Raw genomic sequence first — 22,472 nt, forward strand, 5'->3', positions numbered from 1 at the left:
CTCTGTCTTCTCAGAGTTGTAAGAGGAAAAGGCTAAGAAATGAATAATTCTATTACCTACCTAAGGTACCATTCAAGTGCTAGGGCAAAATAAAGACATTTTCAATCGTGAAAGACAAAGCATGAAGAACAAGTTAACAGAAGAAAAGAAAACTCAAAAATGATGGCAGGAGGACTTCCACTTAGGGCTATCATGAAGCAGCTGGTATTACACTATCTTTCCTGCTGAGAATAAAGCTAGATACAATGCCCTGGAAAACAACCACAGTAACTGGAACTCAAGGAGCAAACATCCTGGTGAGAAGGGAAATGCACAGAGGGGAGTCCTGCATTGATTGCCATGTTTTCCTCTTCAGTCATCTGAAGGGTTGCAGTGCAGGTCATAGAACCCAAACAAACAAGCAGCCTGCAGTCTACAGCAATCCTAGGGAAACAAGTACACAAATATTGAAGTACAGGGCTAACAAGCAGCCAGTACTTGAGAGTTGGAGAACCTGGAGGAAGGGAACCATGGAAAAGTAAGCCAACATTCTGCATGCAATTTTCCTTCTAGGAATTGCTGATTCCTAAGCTAAACACACAGGGGTAAGATGCAAAAAAAACCAAGTAGAAAGGAGAAATCACTAAGAGGAAACCTCATGGCACTGAGAGTCAAGAATAGTAATCCAGGGCCTTCCAAGGCATAAAAAACTTGGTAACAATACAGACTTTCATTTGAGACCCAGGAAGGGCTTAACTGTAAGAATAAGAGAAACGAAATACAGATGGTCCCTGACTTACTATGGTTCGACTTTATAATGATGCAAAAGTAATAGCCATTCAGTAGAAACTGTACTTCAGAATTTGAATTTTGATCTTTTCCTGGGCTAAGCAATATGTGGTAAGATGCTCTCTCACAATGCAGGGCAAGGGTGGCCAGCTGCAGCTCCCAGTCAGCCACATGATAAGGGTAAACAACCGATACTCTCATAATCATTCTGTACCCATATGACCATTCTGTCTTTCACTTTCAGTACAGTATTCAGTAAATTACATGAGATATTCAACACTTTACTATAAAACAGGCTTTGTGTTAGATGATTTTTCCCAACTGTAGGCTAATGTCAGTGTTTTGAGCACATGGAGGGTTAGGCTAGGCAGAGATGTTCACTAGGTTAGGCGTATTAAATGCATTTTCTACCGAAAACATTTTTAACTTATGATGGGTTTATCAAGATATAACCTCACTGTAAGTCAAGGAAGACCTGTAGGACAGTCTCACCTGGGTTAAGGTGATCTGCCTACCTTATTTGCTAGCTAGCAGAAATTTAAATCCTCTCTGGAGGAAGGATAACATCTTCAGCAAGCTTTCATACAAAATGGCCATCATTCATAACAAGTTAACAGACATAGTATAAAATAAGGCCAAATGAATGAAAAACAAGAGAAAAATCAGACATGATTATCCAGATTACTGGAGTTGTCAGACATGGACTTTCAAGTAAGTTTAATATGTTCAAGAAAATAAGGAAAAGGTAGAGAATTTTACTAGAGCATTAAAATCTATTAGCAAAATGGAACTTACAAAATCCTCTTCCTTCTTTCTCTTCGTCCTCTTTCCTTCATCTGTTTCCCTTTTCTTCCTGAACTACTCAGTTTCAAAGCTGTTGGTGTGGCAGAGCAAAGTAGACACCTGTACTGGAGTATGTGTATGTTGAAGGGACTGTGGTGGCTTACAGTGAGGCATGAAGCCTGAAAGGGTAAAGAGGACACCTGCATAGAACTACCCAGTGAAGGGTGTAGGAAGCTGGGGCAAGAAATATGTTTCAGTGGGGAGACAACAGATCCTGAACTCAGAGGGAAAAAACATCTCATGCAGGGGTATCCAGGTATGTGGTGTGACTGTCTGAGCAGACTAAGGACACCCACACAGCAGCGGGAGATATGGGAAAAAGCCCTATGTGAAAAGTTAGAGTCTTGCTGGAGTGAGTAGGGCTTCCCTGCATGGGAGTGGCCTGGTGCCAGTTATCACAGCCCAAGAAGTGTGATGAGAGCTTTCCATGCAGGAGGGCTTACCAGCATTGGATGTCAGGATTTGAGTGCAGTGAGAAAGGGATCTGTGGTTGGGAGGATGGCCCAGTGCAAGGTGTTATAAGTTGAGCAGATAAAAGACAAGGAGAAAATCTTAAAAGAAACTGGAGGAAAAGTACAAATTACCTTCAATGGAGCAACAACAGATTGATTGGTTTTTCAACTGGTATGATGGAAGCCAGGAGACAGATGATCATCTTTAACATGCTGAAAGAAAACTGCTACAAGTGTAGAATTCATACTAAGCAAAGCATCCTTCAAAAATAAAGGTGACATACAGAGGAAGTCATACAAAATAATGAATGTCTTTGTTATCAGCAGTCAAATATTAAGTGATAATAAAGGGAGTTTTTCAGGCAAAGGAAGTGATCAGGATGTAAGCACATTGATATAGCAAAAAATAAAGAATACTGGAAAGATTGAATATGTAGGTGAATCTAAATGAATGCAGCTGTTTAAAACAATACTAATGGTGTCTTGGGCTTTAAATGCATGTAGAATTAATATTCATTACAACAGCACAGAAGACAGTAACTGGAGCTAGTGTTGAAAGGTCTTTGTATTATCCAGAAAATGATGAAAACACTAATTTAAAGTAGACCTTAACAGTGCAAGGATGCATATTTTAATCTCCATGGTAACCACTACAAGAATATTGAAAGAATGTATAAGTTGATAGGGGAGGAAGATGGGAATAACAAAAAAAAACTTGCTTAATCAAAAACAAGGCACAAAGAATAGATAAGACAAAGCAAAAAAATGTAGGATATATTTACTTTTATCTATTTATCTATTTATTTATTTATTTTGAGAAACAAAGAGAGACATTGAGAGAGCGCGTGCACAGGAGAGGCAGAGAGGGGGAGAGAGAATCCCAAGCAGGCTCTGCACTGTCAGTGCAGAACCTGATACAGGGCTCAAACTCACAAACTGTGAGATCATGACTTGAGCTCATATCAAGGGTTGGATGCTTAACCAACCTAGCGACCCAGGTACTCCTAGGATATATTTACACCTAAAAGTATCAATTATTACAGGATCAATATTTCAATTAAAAGATAAGTGATGTCAGTCTGGATAAACAAAACTCAGCTACGTGTCCCTTACACATCGGAATAAACGGGGTAGAAAGGTTGAAAGCAAAAGGATGAAAAAAAGATATACCATATAAACAATAAAGAAAAGAAGGCTGGTATAGCTATCTATCAGACAAAACAGACTTTAAGGCAAGAAGTATTACTAAAAAATAAAGAGACCTTTTTTTAGGTTTATTTATTTGAGAGTGGGAGAATGCACACCTGCAGGGGAGAGGCAGAGAGAGAAGGAGAGAGAGAACCCAAGCCAGCTCCACACTGTCAGCGCAAGCCTGACACAGGACTCATACTCACAAACTGTGAGATCATGACCTGAGCCTAAATCAAGAATCAGACACTTAACTGACTGAGCCACCCAGGCGCCCCTAAAGAGAAATGTTATAAAATTCAACAGAAAGATATAACAATCCTAAATTTCTATAGATCTAATCACATAGCTGCAAAATATAAAAAGCTAAAGTTGTAAGAATTTTAAAAAGATATAGGCAAATCTACAACTAACATTTTAATATATCCTTTTCCATACTCAACAAAACAAGCACACACAGAAAAGAGTAAAGATATAGAAGACTTAAACAATGCAAGTATCAAACTGTACTTAATTGATACACAAAGAGCAACATATCTAACAACTTCAGAAAACACATTCTTTTCAAAGATACATGGCACTTTTACCAAAATAGAAATGCTAGGACCTAAAGCCAATTTCAACATTCCAAAGGATTAAATCATGCAGAATATCAGCAAAATTAAAATATAAATCAATTACAAGAAGATAACTTTTGACAATTAAGCAATATTATGCTTTTAAATAAACCCCTGATGAATGGAAAAAAACTCAATGGGAATTAGAAAATATTTCAAACTGAATGATAACAATAATATACATGTCAAAGTTGTGAGATGCACTTTTTGCAGTACCTATAGAGAAAATGATAGCATTGAACGCAGAGATTAGGAAGGAAGAAAGGTTGAATATCAACTGTACTTGGAAATTATAAAAAGAATAACATATATACTCAAAGAAGTAGAAAGAAGGTAAAAATACATATATTAGAAATCAATGAAATAGGAAATTTACAATTAAAAAAATAATGCCAAAAAGATTGGAAAAGACTAACAAAATTAATAAACTGGTATGAAAAATGAGAGAAGGCACAAATTGCTATAGCAAGAATGAAACAGGTGTTATCACTACAGATCCTACAGATATTAAAAAGACAGTAAAAAGATATTATGAACAATTTGATGCCAATAAATTTGAAAATTCGGACAAAATGCACAAATATCTAGAAAAGCCACAACTTACTAAAACTGAACAAGAAATGTAAAATTTAAATAGTACTACACCCATTAAAGAAATTGACTCTATAATTTAAAATATCACAAAAAAGGGGTGCCTGGGTGGCTCAGTCAGTTAGGCATCTGACTTCAGGTCATGATGTCGCTGTTCACAGGTCCAAGTCCTGTGTTGGGCTCTGTGCTGACAGCTCAGAGCCTGGAGCCTGCTTCAGAATCTGTCTCCCTCTGTCTCTGCCCCTCCCCTGCTAGTACTCTGTCTCTCTCACTCTCAAAAATAAATAAAACATTTTTAAAAATTAAAATAACACAAAAAACCCTTCAGGTTCAGACGGATTTCACTAGCAAATTCTTTTAACGTTTAAGGAATACATAATGCTAAATCTAAAAACTCTGCTAGTGACAGAAAATGAGAGAATAATACTCATTTTCTTTTATAGGGCAGCATAACTTTTCTATTAAAAATATGACAAGAACAATACAATAAAAGAAAATTACAAGCCAACACAGCCCATAAACACACAAAAATCCTTACATAATATGAGTCAACTGAATGCCTATTTCACACCACAAACAACAATTCCAAATGGATTATGACCTAAATATGAATGGTTAAACAATAAAGCTTCTAGAAAAAAAACATAGGAGACCATTGTTATGACTTTGGGGTATCTACATATTTTAAAAAATTGTTTTTAATGTTTTTTTTTATTAAAAAAAATTTTTTTTTACATTTATTCATTTTGAGAGACAGAGAGAGACAGAGCACAAGCAGGGGAGGGACAGAGAGAGAGGGAGACACAGAATCGGAAGCAGGCTCCAGGCTCCCAGCTATCAGCACAGAGCCCAATGCAGGGCTCAAACTCAAAAACAGCGATATCATGACCTGAGCCGAAGTCAGATGCACAAATGACTGAGCCACCCAGGTGCCCCATGTTTTTTTTTTGTTTGTTTGTTTGTTTTTTTGAGAGGGATAAAGAGACAGAGTGCAAGTGGGGAAGGGGCAGAGAAAGGGAGACACAGAATCTGAAGCAGGCTCCAGGCTCTGAGCTGTCAGCACAGAGCCTGACAAAACCCATAAACCTTGAAGTTGGACATTTAACCAACTGAGCCAGCCAGGTGCCCCGCGACATATTTTTAATAGAATATCAGTAATATTACCCCAAAACTAAACAATTGACAAATTGAATCATTAAAATTAAAAAGACATTTATTAAAATGCATCATTTGGAGGGTGCAAAGGCAAGCCACATGGTGGGAGAAGATATATCTGAAGGGTGTATATATAACAAACCAATTAGAAGGCAGCTAGTCCCATTAAAAATGGACAAATTGAATGGACACTGCATAAAATAAGAAATACCATTAATATTTCAGGAAATGTAAGTTAAAATGTATTCGCCAAAATGTCTAAAATGAAAAACAAAATCTGCAAATATCAAGCATTGGTGAGGAGGTGGAGTGACAAGAACACTCCCACTCAGCTGGTAGGAGTGTTACTTGCACAAGCACTTTGGAAACTAATTGGTAGTATCTACTAAAGTTGAACACACAAATATTCTTTTTTTTAATGTTTATTTTTGAGAAAGTGTGCATGTGTGAGCGGGTGAGGAGCAGAGAGAGAGGGAGAGAGGATCCAAGCAGGCTCCATGCTGTCAGCACAGAGCCTGTCACAGGGCTCAATCTCATAAACCATTAGATCATGACTTGAGCTGAAAGCAAGAGTCGGATGCTTAACCGATTAAGCACTCAGGTGTCCCAGAACACACAAATATTCTACGATCTAGCAATCCTACACCTGAGTATACACCCAACAGAAATATGTACATGTTTACTGAAAGGCATATGAGTGTTCATAAAAGCACAATAAGAGAAAGCCCTGAACTGGAAATATCCCTAAGTCCATAATAGAATGCATTTTAAATTGTAAAATATTTATACAATAATTTATTGTATAATAATGTCATTATTTATAATAATGACAAGGAATGAGTACTGGAATCAACTAACATGAAAAATATGGATGAAGCCAACAAACACGAGGTTAAACAGAAGAGTCCAGACACAACAGAGTATATTGAAATTGTCCCCTTATATAATCTGAAAACAGATAAAGTGACTCTTAACATAGTGGTTATCTTAGGGAGGTAACTAAGGCAGGGCACATGAGGGAATTTTATGGGGTTCAGCAATGTTCTATGTTACAGCAATAAGCTTGCTTCATAAAAAATTAATCAAACTGTACATTAACTATTTGTGTACTTTTTTGTTTATAAAATTCAGTAAGAAAACTTCCAAAAATCCTTAAAATTAAAAATATATAAACCTAATAAATGAAGAGTCATAACATGTACCTGGATGGGAAGGTTCAACATTATAAAGATGTTTAATTTCTTCAAGTAATCTTTGATGTGGTGCAATTCCAATTAAAATCCCTCTCTTTTGTTATTACTGGTCAGGTTGATTCTAAAGTTTCTCTAGGAGAGTAAATGCATAAGAAAAGGAAGGCAATTTTGAAAATAACTGGGAGGCTTTGCCCTGAAAGAAATAAACATGTACTATAACACTGCAATAATTTATAGTTTAAGTTCTGATAAAGAAAAAGACAAATAGATCAGTGCTATAGAAGAAAGTCCAAAAGACGTCTGTGTAAATATGCAAATTGAGTCGATAAAAAAGGCTCCAATTCGAATTGCTGGGGAAAGGATGGACTCTTCAATAAATGCATTGAGATAATAAGCTATTGAGTTGGAAAAACAAAAACAAAAGCAAATTTAGATTCCTATTTCATACCACACACAACGCATTTCCAAATGGATCTTTTTTCAAAAGGCTCTTTCCAGAAAGAAGACAATTTCTATGATTTTGGGAGTAAGAAAAGCCTTTCTCAGCATGATACAGCCCAGAGCTATAAAAAATAGATTAACAAATCAGATGACATAAAAATTCAAAAGTTCTGCATTGAATAAATTTTAAAAGACAATAAGCAGACCTGGAGAAATACTTATAACACATAAAGTGACAAAGTACATATGAAAATCTTCCTTAAATCAATTGGAAAAAGATAACTCACTAGAAAATGGGCCCAGAATGTGACAGGCAATTATTCATAGAAGAAATACAAACAACAAAAGCATTAATAATAATAAGACCTTATAATCAAAAGAGGATGTATTTCATTTATCAGACTGGCAAAAATATAAAAAGGTCTATATCTAAGTATTGGCTCAGATAGGGGGAAATTGCACTAGAGTTTAGAAAAAAATTTTGGAAGGGTAAGGATACATATCACCCTGGTAAGTATTTAGCTCTGTGCGACTTTTAAGCTTTATAATATGAATAATTATTTTTGCCAGTCATAAAAATGACTAGGATTTTGGAAATGTATATACAGGAAAAATAAACGTTTTTTATTTGACTCAGGAATTCCTCTTGTAGAAATTTATGCTGGACACTTAATCATAGATATGCACAAAAATGTATGCTCAAGGATGTTCTTGAAGGCAAATGTGTAACAGGGAAAAACTGGATACAAATCCAAGCCAACAAAAGCATTGTAAGCTAGATTTTGGTACTACTATGCAATGGAAAGCTATGTAACTATATGATAATCACACTTTCAAAGGCTAACGATCCAGGGCGCCTGGGCGGCTCAGTGAGTTGAGCGTCTGACTTTGGCTCAGGTCATGATCCCATCCATGGTTTGTGGGTCCAAGCTGACAGCTCGGAGCCTGCTTCATATTGTGTGTCTCCCTCTCTCTCAGCCCATCCCCTGCTTGTGCTCTGTCTCTGTCTCTCTCAAAATAAAATAAAACAAGACAAAAAAAATCAAAGGCTAAAGATCTTTTCCAAATGTACAAAACAGTAAATATAGTTTGACTACAATGTTTTTTTACTACAACTTTTGAAGGGCATCTAAGCATAAGAATTATAAAATAAAACACCAAAATGTTAAAAGTTGTTTTTATGGGTAGTAAAATTCCTGTGATTTTTATTTCCTATTCTACTTATCAGTATTTGTCAAATTGTTCACAATTAGTATTTATTTATTGCCTTCACATTTTAAAAGCATTATTAACTGTAATAAAGAAAATATGCTCTTTTAAAAAACAATAGTTTGGTCTGAGGATGCTTGCCATCAAACTAAATGTTTGCTTTCAACAATCTTTTCAGATGATGTATCACCAACATTAAGTATTTTGTACATATGAGCCATTTTACTTACTTGGTATCTTTTCAGAAAAGATAATTATGAATAAATTAAATAAAACTTTTTTTAAAAAAGAAAATATTTTGTGAGTTGTAGGCTAAATATTACTCAGTTTGAATTCTAATATTCTTCCTCTATTGGGGAAATAAAATTTGTCCCATTTTATTTCATTAAAAAAATTTTTTTTAATGTTTATTTTTGAGAGAGAGAGAGAGAGAGAGACAAGAGTGCAAGCAGGGGAAGGGCAGAAAAAGATGGGAGACACAGAATCTGAAGCAGGTTTCAGGCTCCAAGCTGTTAGCACAGAGCCTGACACGGGGCTCAAATCCACAGACTGTGAGATCATGACCTGAGTCAAAGTTGGACCTTTAACCGACTGGTGCCCCTAGGCACCCCTAATTTGTCCCATTTTAAATGTGTAACTTGTAAACAAATTTAAAGGTGAGTTTCTTGTTTCTTGAAGTACCAAGAACACATAAACTAAGTTACAACTACTGATAAAGTAACTTTAATACAATTTAAAATACTATCACACAAAAATAAAGCTGTTGCTTCTATTTGCAATATTCAGCTTTTTTTTTTATTAAAAAAAATTTAATGTTTCCATATTTTTGAGAGAGAGAGAGAAACAGAGAGAGAGAGACAGAGTGTAAGTTGGGGAGGGGCAGAGAGAGAAGGAGACACAGAATCTGAAGCAGGTTCCAGGCTTTGAGCTGTCAGCCGGGAGCCCAACACAGGGCTCAAACCCACAAACTGTGAGATTGTGACCGGAGCCGAAGTTGGACGCTCAACCGACTAAGCCACCCAGGTGTCCCTGCAATATTCAGCTTTCTATGAGTAAAGACTGGTGGATTATTCATAGACATGAAAGAAATACATTTGCATTTTGGCAAAACCAATGACTGGGATAAGGAATATTATATTTTCTGGTTTTTTATTTTAACATTTTTCTCTATTAAATAATTTTAGTGACATAACAAAGATGTCTGAAGTGATAATCATTTTGAATAACCATTCCTATTCTGCTCAAAGAATGTCATCAAATAAGCTAAATGCAAAAAATGGCACATGGAGAATTATGGCCAAAAAGACTTTTCTTAAAAATGAGGAAGTCCGGAACCTGACATCTACTTTGCTGGTGTAACTTTGGTACAACTGGCCGACAGAGCTCACAGACAAGGAGTTTGCAGTGGAGCCTTCTGTTTCATTAATAGGACTTTTGGACCTGGGGCTCCAGGAAGCAGAGGATTAATTCAGCTGTTCTAAAGTGTCTTCCCTACCCTATGGGCTGCATGTGAATGCACACATGTAGAAATGACTCTCTTCCAAGATTTCCCCTCCTCAGCGGTTAGAAACAACACCTGATATTCATTGACTATATCCTGGGGCCTAAGGCACAGTGACCAGGACAATTTTATTTTTTTCAAAATGAGGCTATGTTTTTAAAAACGTTTGTTTTAGCTACAAAGAGCAGCCAGCCAGCTTTGCAGAAAACCATTTATTAAGTGAAGGAAGACTGGTCATATCCAAACACAGACAAAATACTGTGACTAAAGCATGCTCTCATTATGGAGACATCACGGATGCTCATTAGCTGATTTTATTGGATTTTTTTTCTTACTTCCATAGGTTTTAGGCTGTATCAACAAATACTGAAAGCAAAAGAAAATTACACGACGTTAGAGGCCAATATACACACAATGGAATAAGCCACTGGGACATAAAACTAGAATTTTATTTAGAGCACAAGTACACAGACAAATATGAAGCAAAAACAGTGAGCTGAAAAAGATGAAAACATTGTAGTGTGAAACGCAGTGAGCAGCAAAATAAAGATGAAGCCAACAGTATATTCTTATTAACAAAAAAGGTCTATCATATTAATACAAATATCAACTGGCAGAGGATTAACCAAGAGCATCAAAGTCACACATTTTAACATATTAACAGAAATTTCCCTCCATTTCAATTCACCTTTCTCCTCTTTCACAAATTCTAACTGCAGCAGTTTAAAAGAGAATTTTAAAATATGATTAGAATGAACATCAGGCACACATGTGCTTTTTTTCACGTAAGTCAGTTAAAAGTCAAGTGGCCAGAAAATATACCAAAAATGACACTCTACCAAATGGGTGGGGGGAGTAATAAATGTATCTTCAAAGAACAGTACCATTTTTCATAACATTTTTCTGAGTATTAACTGTGGTGGTATATTTCTGTTTTAAACAAATGTCTGGAGTTAAATTATACTGAATAAATTGATAAATCTACCTTTTTATTCCCAATTAACCTCTAAGTGGTAGAATGAAAGAAATCTTCATAAGGAAGATCTTATTTAAGTTGAATACAGCACTCATTCTAATAAGCAACCAAAGTTCTTCATTTGAACAGATAAATGAGTGATTTAAGTGATTCTGTTGAATCCAAAATGCTTCCAGTCATTCTCTTACCAGGTTTCAGGCCTATGGGGTTACATTTACATTTTCAGATTACAACGAAAAAGGGGGCTATCTGGCAAATCTAGGTCTAATTTTAGCAGTGAAAAAAAGTTTTAAAGTCATGATGGAAATATACTATATAAATTAGAAACCTAATAAATACATATGTATTACATAAAAGTTGCCCTGGGCATAAGGGCCTTAGGACAGACATACAAAATGTAAAGAAGATCCAAAATGGGGAAAAAAAAAAATCCAAGAGCAGGATTCAAATAAACGTGCCCACAGCTATCTAATAGAAACCGTTAATCATCATGATCTATCATGCCATAATCTTTGGTGTCCAAAATATAAAAGAAATTCTATGTATAAACACCTCACCTGAAAACCCCCAATGCAGGAATCAAGAAATGCTTTAGTGTTGTTCTGGAGGCCACTGGACAAGGGCAGAACTTCTTTAGAACATACATAATTGAGTTTCCTTTTATTGCTTTATCACCTCCATCGAGGGGTAAATGTTTAAAGCATATTCTGGAGAAAAGGCTCACAATTAAAATCTGCCTTTCTTTTCCTTTAAGCAAAGGAGTGGCAGGGGCCTTGATGAATTAGTTTTAATATTCTTAAAATTAAATCAGCAATTTCAGCAGCAATGTTTCCAAATACAGCATTGGCTGTCACCATGTATCTGACAGTCACACAAAAAGCCTCTACATAACTCAGGAGATTAAAGAAATCTCATAATTATAAACCCATTGAGCAGACAGAATGAAACCCTGCACTAAGCAAGGAATTTTGACATGTTGGTATTAAAATGCTCTTAAGAACATAGCCTACTTTTCTTTAACATTTTATGACTGTTTCCCTTCCAGTTTGAGTATAAATGTATAATATTTCCCCCATGTTGAATTTTAACAAAACATAGAATTCATCCACTTTTCTCTCGAATTGCAGGGTTTGTTTGGAAATACTGACACAAGATGTAAATACTAGGAAAAACTAACGACAGGTGGGTATGAAAAAATTCTGATGGTCATAAGGCAGCCAAATAGGTTATAAAGCCCATGTGAATGCTGAATATAAAAGTTAATTATTTGGGAACTCTGAGACTTCCACAGTCCCTAATAAATAAATTTGAAAAGCTAAAAATTCTTATTAAAAGCAATTCAAACAATAAGCCAGGATAACCAACAAAAATGAGGTAGGCACCTCATAGTTCTGTTATTACATCATTTACCTGGATAGAAATAACCAGATAAAAGTAAATTAAGCTGCTACATTGTCATTCCATAGGATTTTTCTGTAAGGTGTTCAAGTATCAGAAGAACAAAAAAAGATTTGAGGTGGGAGGAGTACCGAAAAAGCTAAAAATTCTTGCTTTCTCTTTTTGCAAACATTGCCTTTCAAAGAGTTGGGGGAAAGTATGGAAGAAAATCTGACGTGGAATTTACACATGTGAAACAAGATGCTGAAGTTGGCACCACTTGACAACTACAATATTTCCTTCCGTAGAGGCCACTAAGTGCTGGCTCAAAATATTAAACAACTAAGTACACATTTTCACAAGTCACACATACAACTGTTGACTGGCACAGCCTCTTAGCACAGTTCTTCAGTTTAGCTACAATAAGTGATAGCAGCAATGGTTAACAATTCCACATAAACATCACAAACACAGATAGGAAAGGGCACCTATAACAACATGCAAATCTCAACAGTGACATCACTGAATATTACACAATGCATAGAAATTGTAATGGTTTTTGGCAAGATGGGTTTTTTTTGTAACAAATACTTTATAAAACAAAAGTTCTTTTGTTATAAATGCTATTTAAAAAGTTGTAATATAATGAACTGTAGATATAAAAATTCAGTTAGATAAAGTTAATCTGAGTGGATTAATACTAAAATGGACCTGCTACTTCATCCAGTATAAATAATCCATTATAAATTAATTTCTAGTGGAAGTATACTAAGTTATTTGATTTATAAAATGTAAGAATTACAGAAAGTAAACAGACATAAAAATCACTTAAGTACAGTATGCGCAATTACTGTTAAGGTTCTATATTGCTGATGTCTTCCTAATCCTACTTACCACAAATAAATAAATTATGCCAAAGCATTTTCAAAGCTCTTTGAAATGGATGTACCATGGTAAAAATACTCTCTAATTCCAGTGTAATACAAAGGAGAACATTAGAAGTCTAGCAAAATTCAACACTGCATTCAAAAGACAATTCCACTGTACTTAAAAAAAAAAATCCTAGGGGCGCCTGGGTGGCGCAGTCGGTTAAGCGTCCGACTTCAGCCAGGTCACGATCTCGCGGCCCGTGAGTTCGAGCCCCGCGTCGGGCTCTGGGCTGATGGCTCGGAGCCTGGAGCCTGTTTCCGATTCTGTGTCTCCCTCTCTCTCTGCCCCTCCCCCGTTCATGCTCTGTCTCTCTCTGTCCCAAAAATAAATAAAAAAACGTTGAAAAAAAAAAAAAATCCTAGAATTTCACCTTTTTTCTTCAACTATAATCTGGTAAATATAATTTGTAAAATAAAAATTTGTGAATATTTTTCATTTATGCTTGAATTCTTTTTTAGAAGAACAAGCAGGATAATCAGAGAATTTACAAATACTTTGTATTTCTACATCTTCCTGCTATAGGTCTTCCATTAGTTCCCATTTTCTCTTTCTTCCCTATCTTTAACTAAATTCACTTCAGAAACATCCTAATTATGTTGATAGAAGTTTGATCCTTTGGATTGAAGATACATCTCAAACCTTCAAGATGATATTTTAACCTTTCCATAGAATAAAAAAGGATATTATAGACTGCATTCGAAACTAATAATATAGATACTATGAAGCTGGATATGCAAATGAGTGTCACAATAAACAAAAAGTTACTTTTTAGTTCATGATCTATTATTGGAATTCAGATACTTGAAAACTGTAGTTTGTTTTCCCTCTGTATATGAAAACTAAGTATGAATGGGGAGAGATGCTTGTTAAAAAATGATTACATTTAGAGATTATTCCATCAAATTTCAAAAAGAAGTTGCTAATCAAGATATAACACTATACAATGAAAAGTGACAATTCACATGTAAAAATAGCCTATTTGGAAACTAGCAGCTTGAATCTACTTCTAATAGAAACTTGACCGAGGGCTTAAAAACCAATTACAATTTTGAAAACAAGAAAAGGATACTCTTTCTCAGTGGAAACGCAGGGTTGTTTTCCCTCCCTAAACTCTGATCTATGGATTAGAAGTCAGGGTGCCTAGGTTATAGTTCTGGTTCTGACAAGGTGTGTACACCTGGGCATTCATCTAATGTCTCTAGAACTGTTCCTCTCTTCTATAAAAAAGAGGGGTAGATTAGATTAGATGTTTCCAATCTTATTTTCCAGACGCCCCATGTGAAGGATGTGTCATAGAGGTAGTAGCTCATTCAGTCTAGTGAGTCTCAAAATAGGAAGGTAGGGGCGTAGGGAACATGAGAATTCCTGGGGAATCAGCGTGAGGACTCCCTTTGCAATCTCTACTCCTTGACCTCTTTGTCCTCTACTCCCAAGAGGACATGGTGACTCCTATTCTTCATAGCACTGAAAAGCACTGGACTCGAGGTTCTCTTGGTCAGCCTCTAGGATTATAATTCAGCAAAGATGATGGTTCACATTAATATTCTGACCTAATTAATATTCTGATCAAATTAATACTGACTTCATTAATACTGAGTGTAATTCAACAAAGTCATGGTTTACAAACCAACTCAATTGTATTAAAATGTTGTCTTTTAAAAATAATGCAATCTTTCATACCAACCTAGGTGTCTCCCTCCGTCTGATTAATTTACAAATAGGATGAAGCATGATAAATTTTTATTAACTTCCTTTTCTCTGATTAGAAGTGAAATCAGAGTTGTTGGCAGTTTGCCAATATCATCCCCTTTTCTGTTTTATATCATTAGAAATACATTAACCAAAGATGATATATGGAGTATATTTATGTCCCAGTTATATTCTATGGCAAGGATCTCTTAAAATCATCTTGTCTTCATCACTTTGCCTTGTGAAAATGCATTCATTTCATCTCAGCCAGATCTGAGCAGGGAAGAGAAGCAATGTTGAATTCCATGCATTAAGGGAAAAACAAAAAACAACTGAGGATCCCGTTGCCAGTGGTATGTTTCTTAATAAGCAACTCTCTATCTGTACCTTATCATATGGTAATATGCCAAGATCTGATATATAGGAATTCTATTTGAGAAAAAAATCTATTAAAACTAATTGGTAGAGAACTTGTTAATTCCTTAGTGTTTATAACATTTTTTTCCATAAATGAACCTTTTAAAAATTAGCTTATTGCAATAAATTATCATACACTCCTCTTGACTTCTCCGCTAGGCTTGGAAATTTATTTCCTTTATCACATAGTAGAGTCTTTATTTATAGATGCTAAGTATTATAGCTCTATTTTGGTTAGAGAAATACAGATCAAAATATTCCTTTCCTATAGATAGAGAAAACCAGTCACAAGAAGCCTGATTAAAATCAGAAGTGTTTGCCTCTAATATGTTGAACTATGGAGATAGCCAACTAGAGAAAATCTGAATGGTTTTGGTCTATCTCTAATTCTGAGACTCGTAAGGATAGTATTTTTCTTCAAAAATTTTGTTAAAAACAATCTTTATTTATTTATTTATTTATTTATTTGTTTGTTTGTTTGTTTGTTTGTTTAAGTAGGCTCCACAACCAACATGGGGCTTGAACTCACAAGCCTGAGATCGAGAGTCACAGACCACAGGCTTAACTGACTTGAACCAGCCAGGCACCCCAAAAACAATCTCGATAGATAAAAAACCAAAATATTAACAACAAATTCTTCTATCAAATATTGTCGGGGGTGGGGGTTGGGTGGCTCAGTTGGTTGAGCATCCAACTTCAACTCAGGTCATGATCTCACAGCTCATGGGCTCAAGCCCCAGGTCAGGCTCTGTGCTGACAACTCAGAGCCTGGAGTGTGCTTCAGATTCTGTGTCTCCCTCTTTTCCCCTCTTGTGCTCTGTCTCTGTCTCTATCTAAAATAAATAAACATTAAAAAATTAAATATTGTTAATTTGCTGGCACCAAATTTGCAGGCAAGATCAAACTCCCTGGCAGACCGGCAATCAATGCTCAGTAACTGGTGGCTGGCAATACTGGCTTTTGGGCTTAAGAGCCCAACCTTCCCTTTCCCTGTCTGATTTATGAGGAACTCTCTTAAAAGTGAGTTTTTGGTTTATTTGGGGGTAAAAACAAATGGAAATCACTTTTAAAAATATAATTACTTGTACACACACTCACCTCCATGAAAAAGTTAAGTGTCCTTTAAAAAGTGACACAGACTTATGCTCTCTACTCATGGCCAAGGGAGAAACAAACTGCCAAATGTCCTATATCAAAATAATTAAAATAATGAGGCCTAAACAATGTTGTACCAACAAACATGCCAGGTGATGGCACTGCTCTCAATTTGGAATTGAATGAATATTGATGATTTTATTACACTAGGGATTTCATGTATAATTTATCACTTCAGAGTCCACAGATGCACAGCAAATCACCTTGTGAACAAGCTGCCTCAGCCGAAAAGGACAGAACTTAATAGGATCTGGATCTGGTTTCAGATCCCGATGCTCTTATGTAGTAGCTGTGATATGGGCAACCCATTTGACTTCTGTGATTTCCTCATTTATGAAGGAGAAATAATCACACTTACCCTCAGGACTATTGTGAGAATTAAGTGAAACAGCTTACAGAAGCACTTACTACTCTGGCATACTGTTAAGTACTCAGTAAACGATAGTGATGGTAATCTGCACGTTGTTGTACATGTGTGCACCTATGTGAACCCAATAGATGGTGCAGGAGTGGCTGCCTTCATATTGGTTTTAAAACAGGCTCTAAGGAAGATTCTCGTCAAAATACTCAAAGCAGTGTTATGTATTCCACAGCAAACCAACATATTCAGTGGCTGAATAATAGACAAACTGTATGAGTACAAATTCGGGAAATAATGCAAAAAGAGTATCGGCAGATACTTTTTTTTGGTGAGCTCTCAAAAATGAAATGAAACTTTTATTACAGTATCTTTTATAAATTCTTTGAGGGTAGGGACTGTTTTACACATCTTTGTACCCTTCCCAGTGTCTGGACAATAGGTGTTCAAATATCTGTTGATATGGCTGTAAATTCTCTCTCAGTGAAAGTTATTTGATGTCATGACATCTTAAAAGCTGAGCCATATGACTGAGATCAATTAATGTGATGAAAGTTTCAGCTAACAATGATCTAAATGAAAAACCAAAGAGACTTGATCTACTCTAGAAAATTTTCAGACTATTGTTTACTGCTCTGGGAAGTGATTTAACACAGGGGAAAGTGAATTGACATAGGGAAAATTTAACACAGGGAAAAGATCTAGAAAAATATTTTAAGTAGCTGGCGTATTACAAACCATATTCAGACCACCCCTACTAACTAGGAGAATAAATGGAATTTTAAGAATAAGCTCTGTTGGATTAACATCCTGAATTTCTCTAACCTTTTCAGATTTTATGGTTTTAAAAACAATTGCTACCATCCAAGGTTTTCAACACTCACATGAATATAGAAGAAAGACTGAATTTTGCAGCTATCTCCCCTCAAATGCTGACAGATGGGCTTGACACTTTTGTTGTAGACAGTGCACAACTTTCAGAGTCATGTGAGGAGCACTGGAGAATTCCTTACGTGACATTACACTGACTTAAAAATGTAAACCTTGCAAATATGGTTTTATGGTTTTTGTATGAATCACAGGATTGACTGGAAAGGCAGCACATTCAGTTGTAGTGAACACCTACTGGACTGCTGAATTTTCACGAAAGCACATGAATGATATTTTGGCATGTACCAGTGCCACAGTATGAACATAACTTCTTTTAAGTTAAAGTAACAAATAATGAAAATGGCATCTGGCAATAGCATGTCTTCAGTATTGTTTATATAAAAACACAAAATTTAGAGGTAGTTACAGATAATTTTTCATCATTTCATTAATGCAAAGAGATACTGTAATTCAGCTAAACTTCTACCAAGCCATTCTTCAGAAAAGCTTTCTAAATCTAAATGTCACAATGTTCCTATTTGGTTTGAGTTATCAAAGCAAAATAAAAATAAATAAAAAAGTAATTTACATTCTCAATTTGTGTTCTTCTGAATGAAAATGCAATAGAATGAAATAGGAGAGATTTTCATTGTAGTGCCTTAATCAACACAAATAGGAATGCAAAATTCCCTAATTCTGCTTTCTCAGTACATCCTCACTGCCCTTCTTCCTCATGACAAACTTACTTTGCTGTCAAAAACATATTAAGAATTTTTAAAAGTATGTCAATGCAAAAATAAAATGCACACATTTTAAGTGTTTCACAAAAACCTTTTTTTTTTTTTTTTTTTTTTAAACAAGAGGTAACCCATTAAGAACAGCCTTATTGGCACCTAGGTGGCTTAGTTGGTTAAGCTTCTGACTTTGGCTCAGGTCATGATCTTGCAGTTCTTGAGTTCAAGCCCCACGTCAGGCTCTGTGCTGACAGCTTAGAGCCTGGAGCCTGTTTCAGATTCTGTGTCTCCCTCTCACTCTCATACTCCCCTGCTGCTCCCCTCCCCTGCTCATACTCTTTCTCTCTCAAAAATAAACAAACATTAAAAAAAATTTTTTTAAGAGTTCTTTTATAGTAGGCTGTCCTGTGCACTTACAAACAAGGGTATAGAGTAAGGAGAGTTTTGTAAAGGGAACTGGGAGAAAGAGGCCCTGTGGCTCAAAATGAACAGAAGAGGGGGCAACAGGGGACACAGTGTGCCATCATGAAAGGTCACTCAGCATTCCTTCTAATCAGATAGCCTTGAGAGATGGGAAAACACTGTGTCCCCATTTCTGGCTCAAATCACTGGAAACTGACTCTGAGTTGGAACTAAGGAAGATAAACAGAAAAAACTCAAGTCAGAAGACAGTACCATTTCCTTAACAATAACTGATTTGTCTTGATCTCAACATAAAATGAAGATAACTAAGCTTTTCAAGGATTGAAAGGATGAAAGATGTGTACAGAAATAAATATGTATGTATTGAAATGTCTAAAGAAATATTTACTAAAATATTAACAGCGGTTTTTTGGGCCAGCAGATTTATGAGTGTTTGTGCTCTTTATGCTTACCTAAATTTTCCAATTTTCACACAGTAACTATTATATAAATGATGCATGTAAGTCACTTGACACAGAGCTGGCATACACACTAGTTAAAAAATGGTGGCTGCCATCATTAATACAAAAAATAAATAAATAAAACAAGATATCTTCCACCCTTTCTTATTTCTGGATGCCTCTCTATGGAGGAAAAGTCACGAAATGAAGTTGATTCCACCACAAAAAGTCCACAGAAGACTTTCTACTCGTGAACCAAAGAAAAGGTCACCATATAGAGGAATGAGTCTTTATGTGTTTATGACTTGGTGTTGAAAAAAGCCACCAAGCCAAGGGAAACCTCAGCTTTTGTGATGATTTAGGAAGGCATATAAAAATGAAACCTGAACGCGCTGTACAATAAGTTAACACATAAAATACCACCTACCCTTCTAGCTAATGTGAATTAAGAGGTTGCCTTAAAGAACAAATACTTCCCAACAGAATCCAACAAAGCAATTAAGATTCGGATTTTCTATGTGTTAATGATTATACAGGACAGGAACCAAGCTCAACTTCATTGTCGCCCTAATGTCTAAATTTATGTTGTTATTGAAGGATCTTAACTAAAAATACACCACAGGCTTTAAGACTTGAAAATAAAGACCTTGGGAAAACCACCACAAAGAGTTGTTTAACCAAAATTATTATTATTATAATTGCAGGGTATCACAGATAAATTTATATTTACTAGAAACTGCACATTTTCAAGAATGCTTTGAATTCAGCTAAATCCAATAACAAAACGTTGTTACCCCAAATGAGTGTCAATATTCTTTTGATCTCAACTACAGAGTTAAGTAATCTCCTAGGGAAAAGAGACTGAAGTTTAATGCTTATAAATAAATAATTCAGGGGGTTTGGGCTTTGAAGAGTAGTCTTCTTTTGTTTTCCTGACTAGCGCTTCCAGATTTTTAATAAGACCCTCCCATTCTCTACCTTCTCTTTATGTTTGATATACAGTCTAATGCTTGGGAACATTTTGAAAGCTTTGGTAGTTTTGTAAATCTGAAAATCACACTTCATTTAAACTGATTTCTTAGGGAACAAAAAAAATCTATCCAGGTTCAAGCACAACAGTAAAGAGCTGTTAACAGTCTTTTTTTGCCACAATATTGGACTTTGCATATTATTTAAAAATTATATATCTTTCAAAAAGAATGGCACCTTTATTGCCCTCAAAAGAAAAGATGTTACCTAAACATCTAGATTTTCAGACATTACAAAAAAGAGGCACAGGAGCTAAAATTCTAATTCAGCTAAAAAAAATATGTAAATAATTTGTAGAGCTTATGTCAACACTCTCATATTCTGGATCTGACTGAATATAATTCTGTGTAAGCAGCAGAGCTAGTATTGTTTCCTCCTGATTAATATAAAATTTTAAAACTTAAAAAAATAAAGCCATTTATTAACTAGACTCAAAATGAGAGGTGGGGTGGGAAGGAAAAGCAGGCGTTGAGGACACACGTGTCTAGGACGACTTTCAGTTACTTTTCTGACAGTTTTTTAAAAAACGGAATTCCTTCTCTACTTTGTATTGCCTGAGAACCACTATGGTTTTGTAACGGCTATAACAGTAATTACATTTAATCACCCACAAGTACATTTGTGTTAAGCCTATAAATACTATGTTAGCAATACTAAACTATCTCCATTGGCTTATTTGTAAAAAGAAAAATATATTATATATTTATATTTTTATAAAGTTAACACTGAGGGCCGAGGAAAGGAAACGAGAAGCAGTGTATAACCACAGTTTCTCTGGACACAGTAACCAAGCTGGGGTCTTGCTCAGGACACCTGGTCAAGCAGTGTCTGAGGAAGAGTCATAAGAGGCAGAGACGATGAAATTGCCGCTGTTGGAGTGCCCGGCCACTGACTGTGCAGCCTGCTGGCTCAGATTGTTACAGATAAGCACCAGCTGGTTGCTCTGAGCCTCAGACAAGGTGCTGCAGCTCTGATACACGCTGAAATTGGTCTTCCTGCCGGGGATGTTGCCCTTCTCACACATGGTCTTCACCATCTTGGCCAGCTTGTTCTTGCCGAGGGCTTGGCAGTTATACCAATGCAGAGCTGCCAAGTTCACCACTGGCTTGATGGACAGGTAGAAAGGGGCATCCTCGTAGCGCATGGCAGGAGGTCGCCGCTGGGCATACTCCTTATAGTCCTGTACGGGGCAGGTCTGTGGGGCATGCTGGGTGGCATACACACGAGAGTCCGTCCCCCCTCTCTTGGTTTTGGCATTCAGGTCACCAGTGTCTTGACCCATCCACTCTAAGTACTCCAGCCCCGTTTCTGTTACCCGGAGCCGGATATCACCCCACTTCAAGGTAGATCCATGGAATCCTGTGCAGTGCCCAAAAGCTTTTGTGTTGTTGAGCCACACAAGGTTGAGAAGACCCTCAGGATTATAGCGGCTCAGCAGTCCTCTTTTCCGCAGAATGAGCTCATCAGCAAAGGTGAGCTTCATGGACTTGTGTGGCTTATTTCCTTTTCCTTTGCAGCGGAGTTCAATCTGCTTCTGTTTCAGGGCCTCTTGGGAACGCTTGAATTCCTTATCCCTCGTAATACTGTAGCCATACCTGTGTTCTTTTAGGTACCGTTCAAGTCCACACTGGTAATTGGCCAAGCTGTTGGGTTCATACTCGGACCCATCCTTCTGCCTGGCATCCACAAAGAAAGAGGCCAGGTAGGCATCCAACTCCTTGCAAGGGATGACATAAATCTCTCTTGTTTCAGAAGGATACTTGGAGATGAGGAACTCGCGGAAATTGCGGAGCGCAGTCTGCGTGCTCCGGATGGTTTTCTCATTCTGCTCCCTGCTGAGCTCAGCTGCTCTTTCATCCTGGTCTGCAACAAATTGGGGAGGGGAGGGATAGAGAGGGTGTTGATGAGTTCAGACAATGCACTTTCTACTCTGAAATAAAGTTTCCTCTTATAATGAAAAGGGAAAGAAGGAATCCATTTTATAGAGATCACTTACAAATGTTATTTACATACCTGCTGCATTATAATAGCCAACTTCAGTTTCACAAATGATGTACTAGACAAGGGTATGGCCCATTACAATCAAAATGAGCTTCTTGTGTCACTGGCACATAAG

The 22,472-nt window shown here is 36.3% G+C and overlaps 1 protein-coding gene across 4 annotated transcripts in view; it reads right to left on the reverse strand.

The window, feature by feature from the left end:
* Window positions 1-22,472, reverse strand: part of KIAA1958 (KIAA1958 ortholog) — a 161,011-nt gene that overhangs the window by 25,883 nt on the left and 112,656 nt on the right. Inside the window, exon 3 of one of the 4 annotated variants that reach the window (XM_058694512.1) lies at window positions 22,136-22,219. The exons of 2 other annotated variants lie outside the window; for them this stretch is intronic. In XM_058694512.1, the coding sequence (XP_058550495.1) occupies window positions 22,136-22,219 (84 nt within the window). Of the gene's footprint in view, window positions 1-13,589; window positions 22,220-22,472 lie in introns of those variants that run through there. One more of the 4 variants, XM_058694510.1, reaches the window with a different exon arrangement.

The sequence above is a fragment of the Neofelis nebulosa genome, chromosome 12 (assembly GCF_028018385.1).
Source record: "Neofelis nebulosa isolate mNeoNeb1 chromosome 12, mNeoNeb1.pri, whole genome shotgun sequence".
Lineage (NCBI taxonomy): Eukaryota > Metazoa > Chordata > Mammalia > Carnivora > Felidae > Neofelis > Neofelis nebulosa.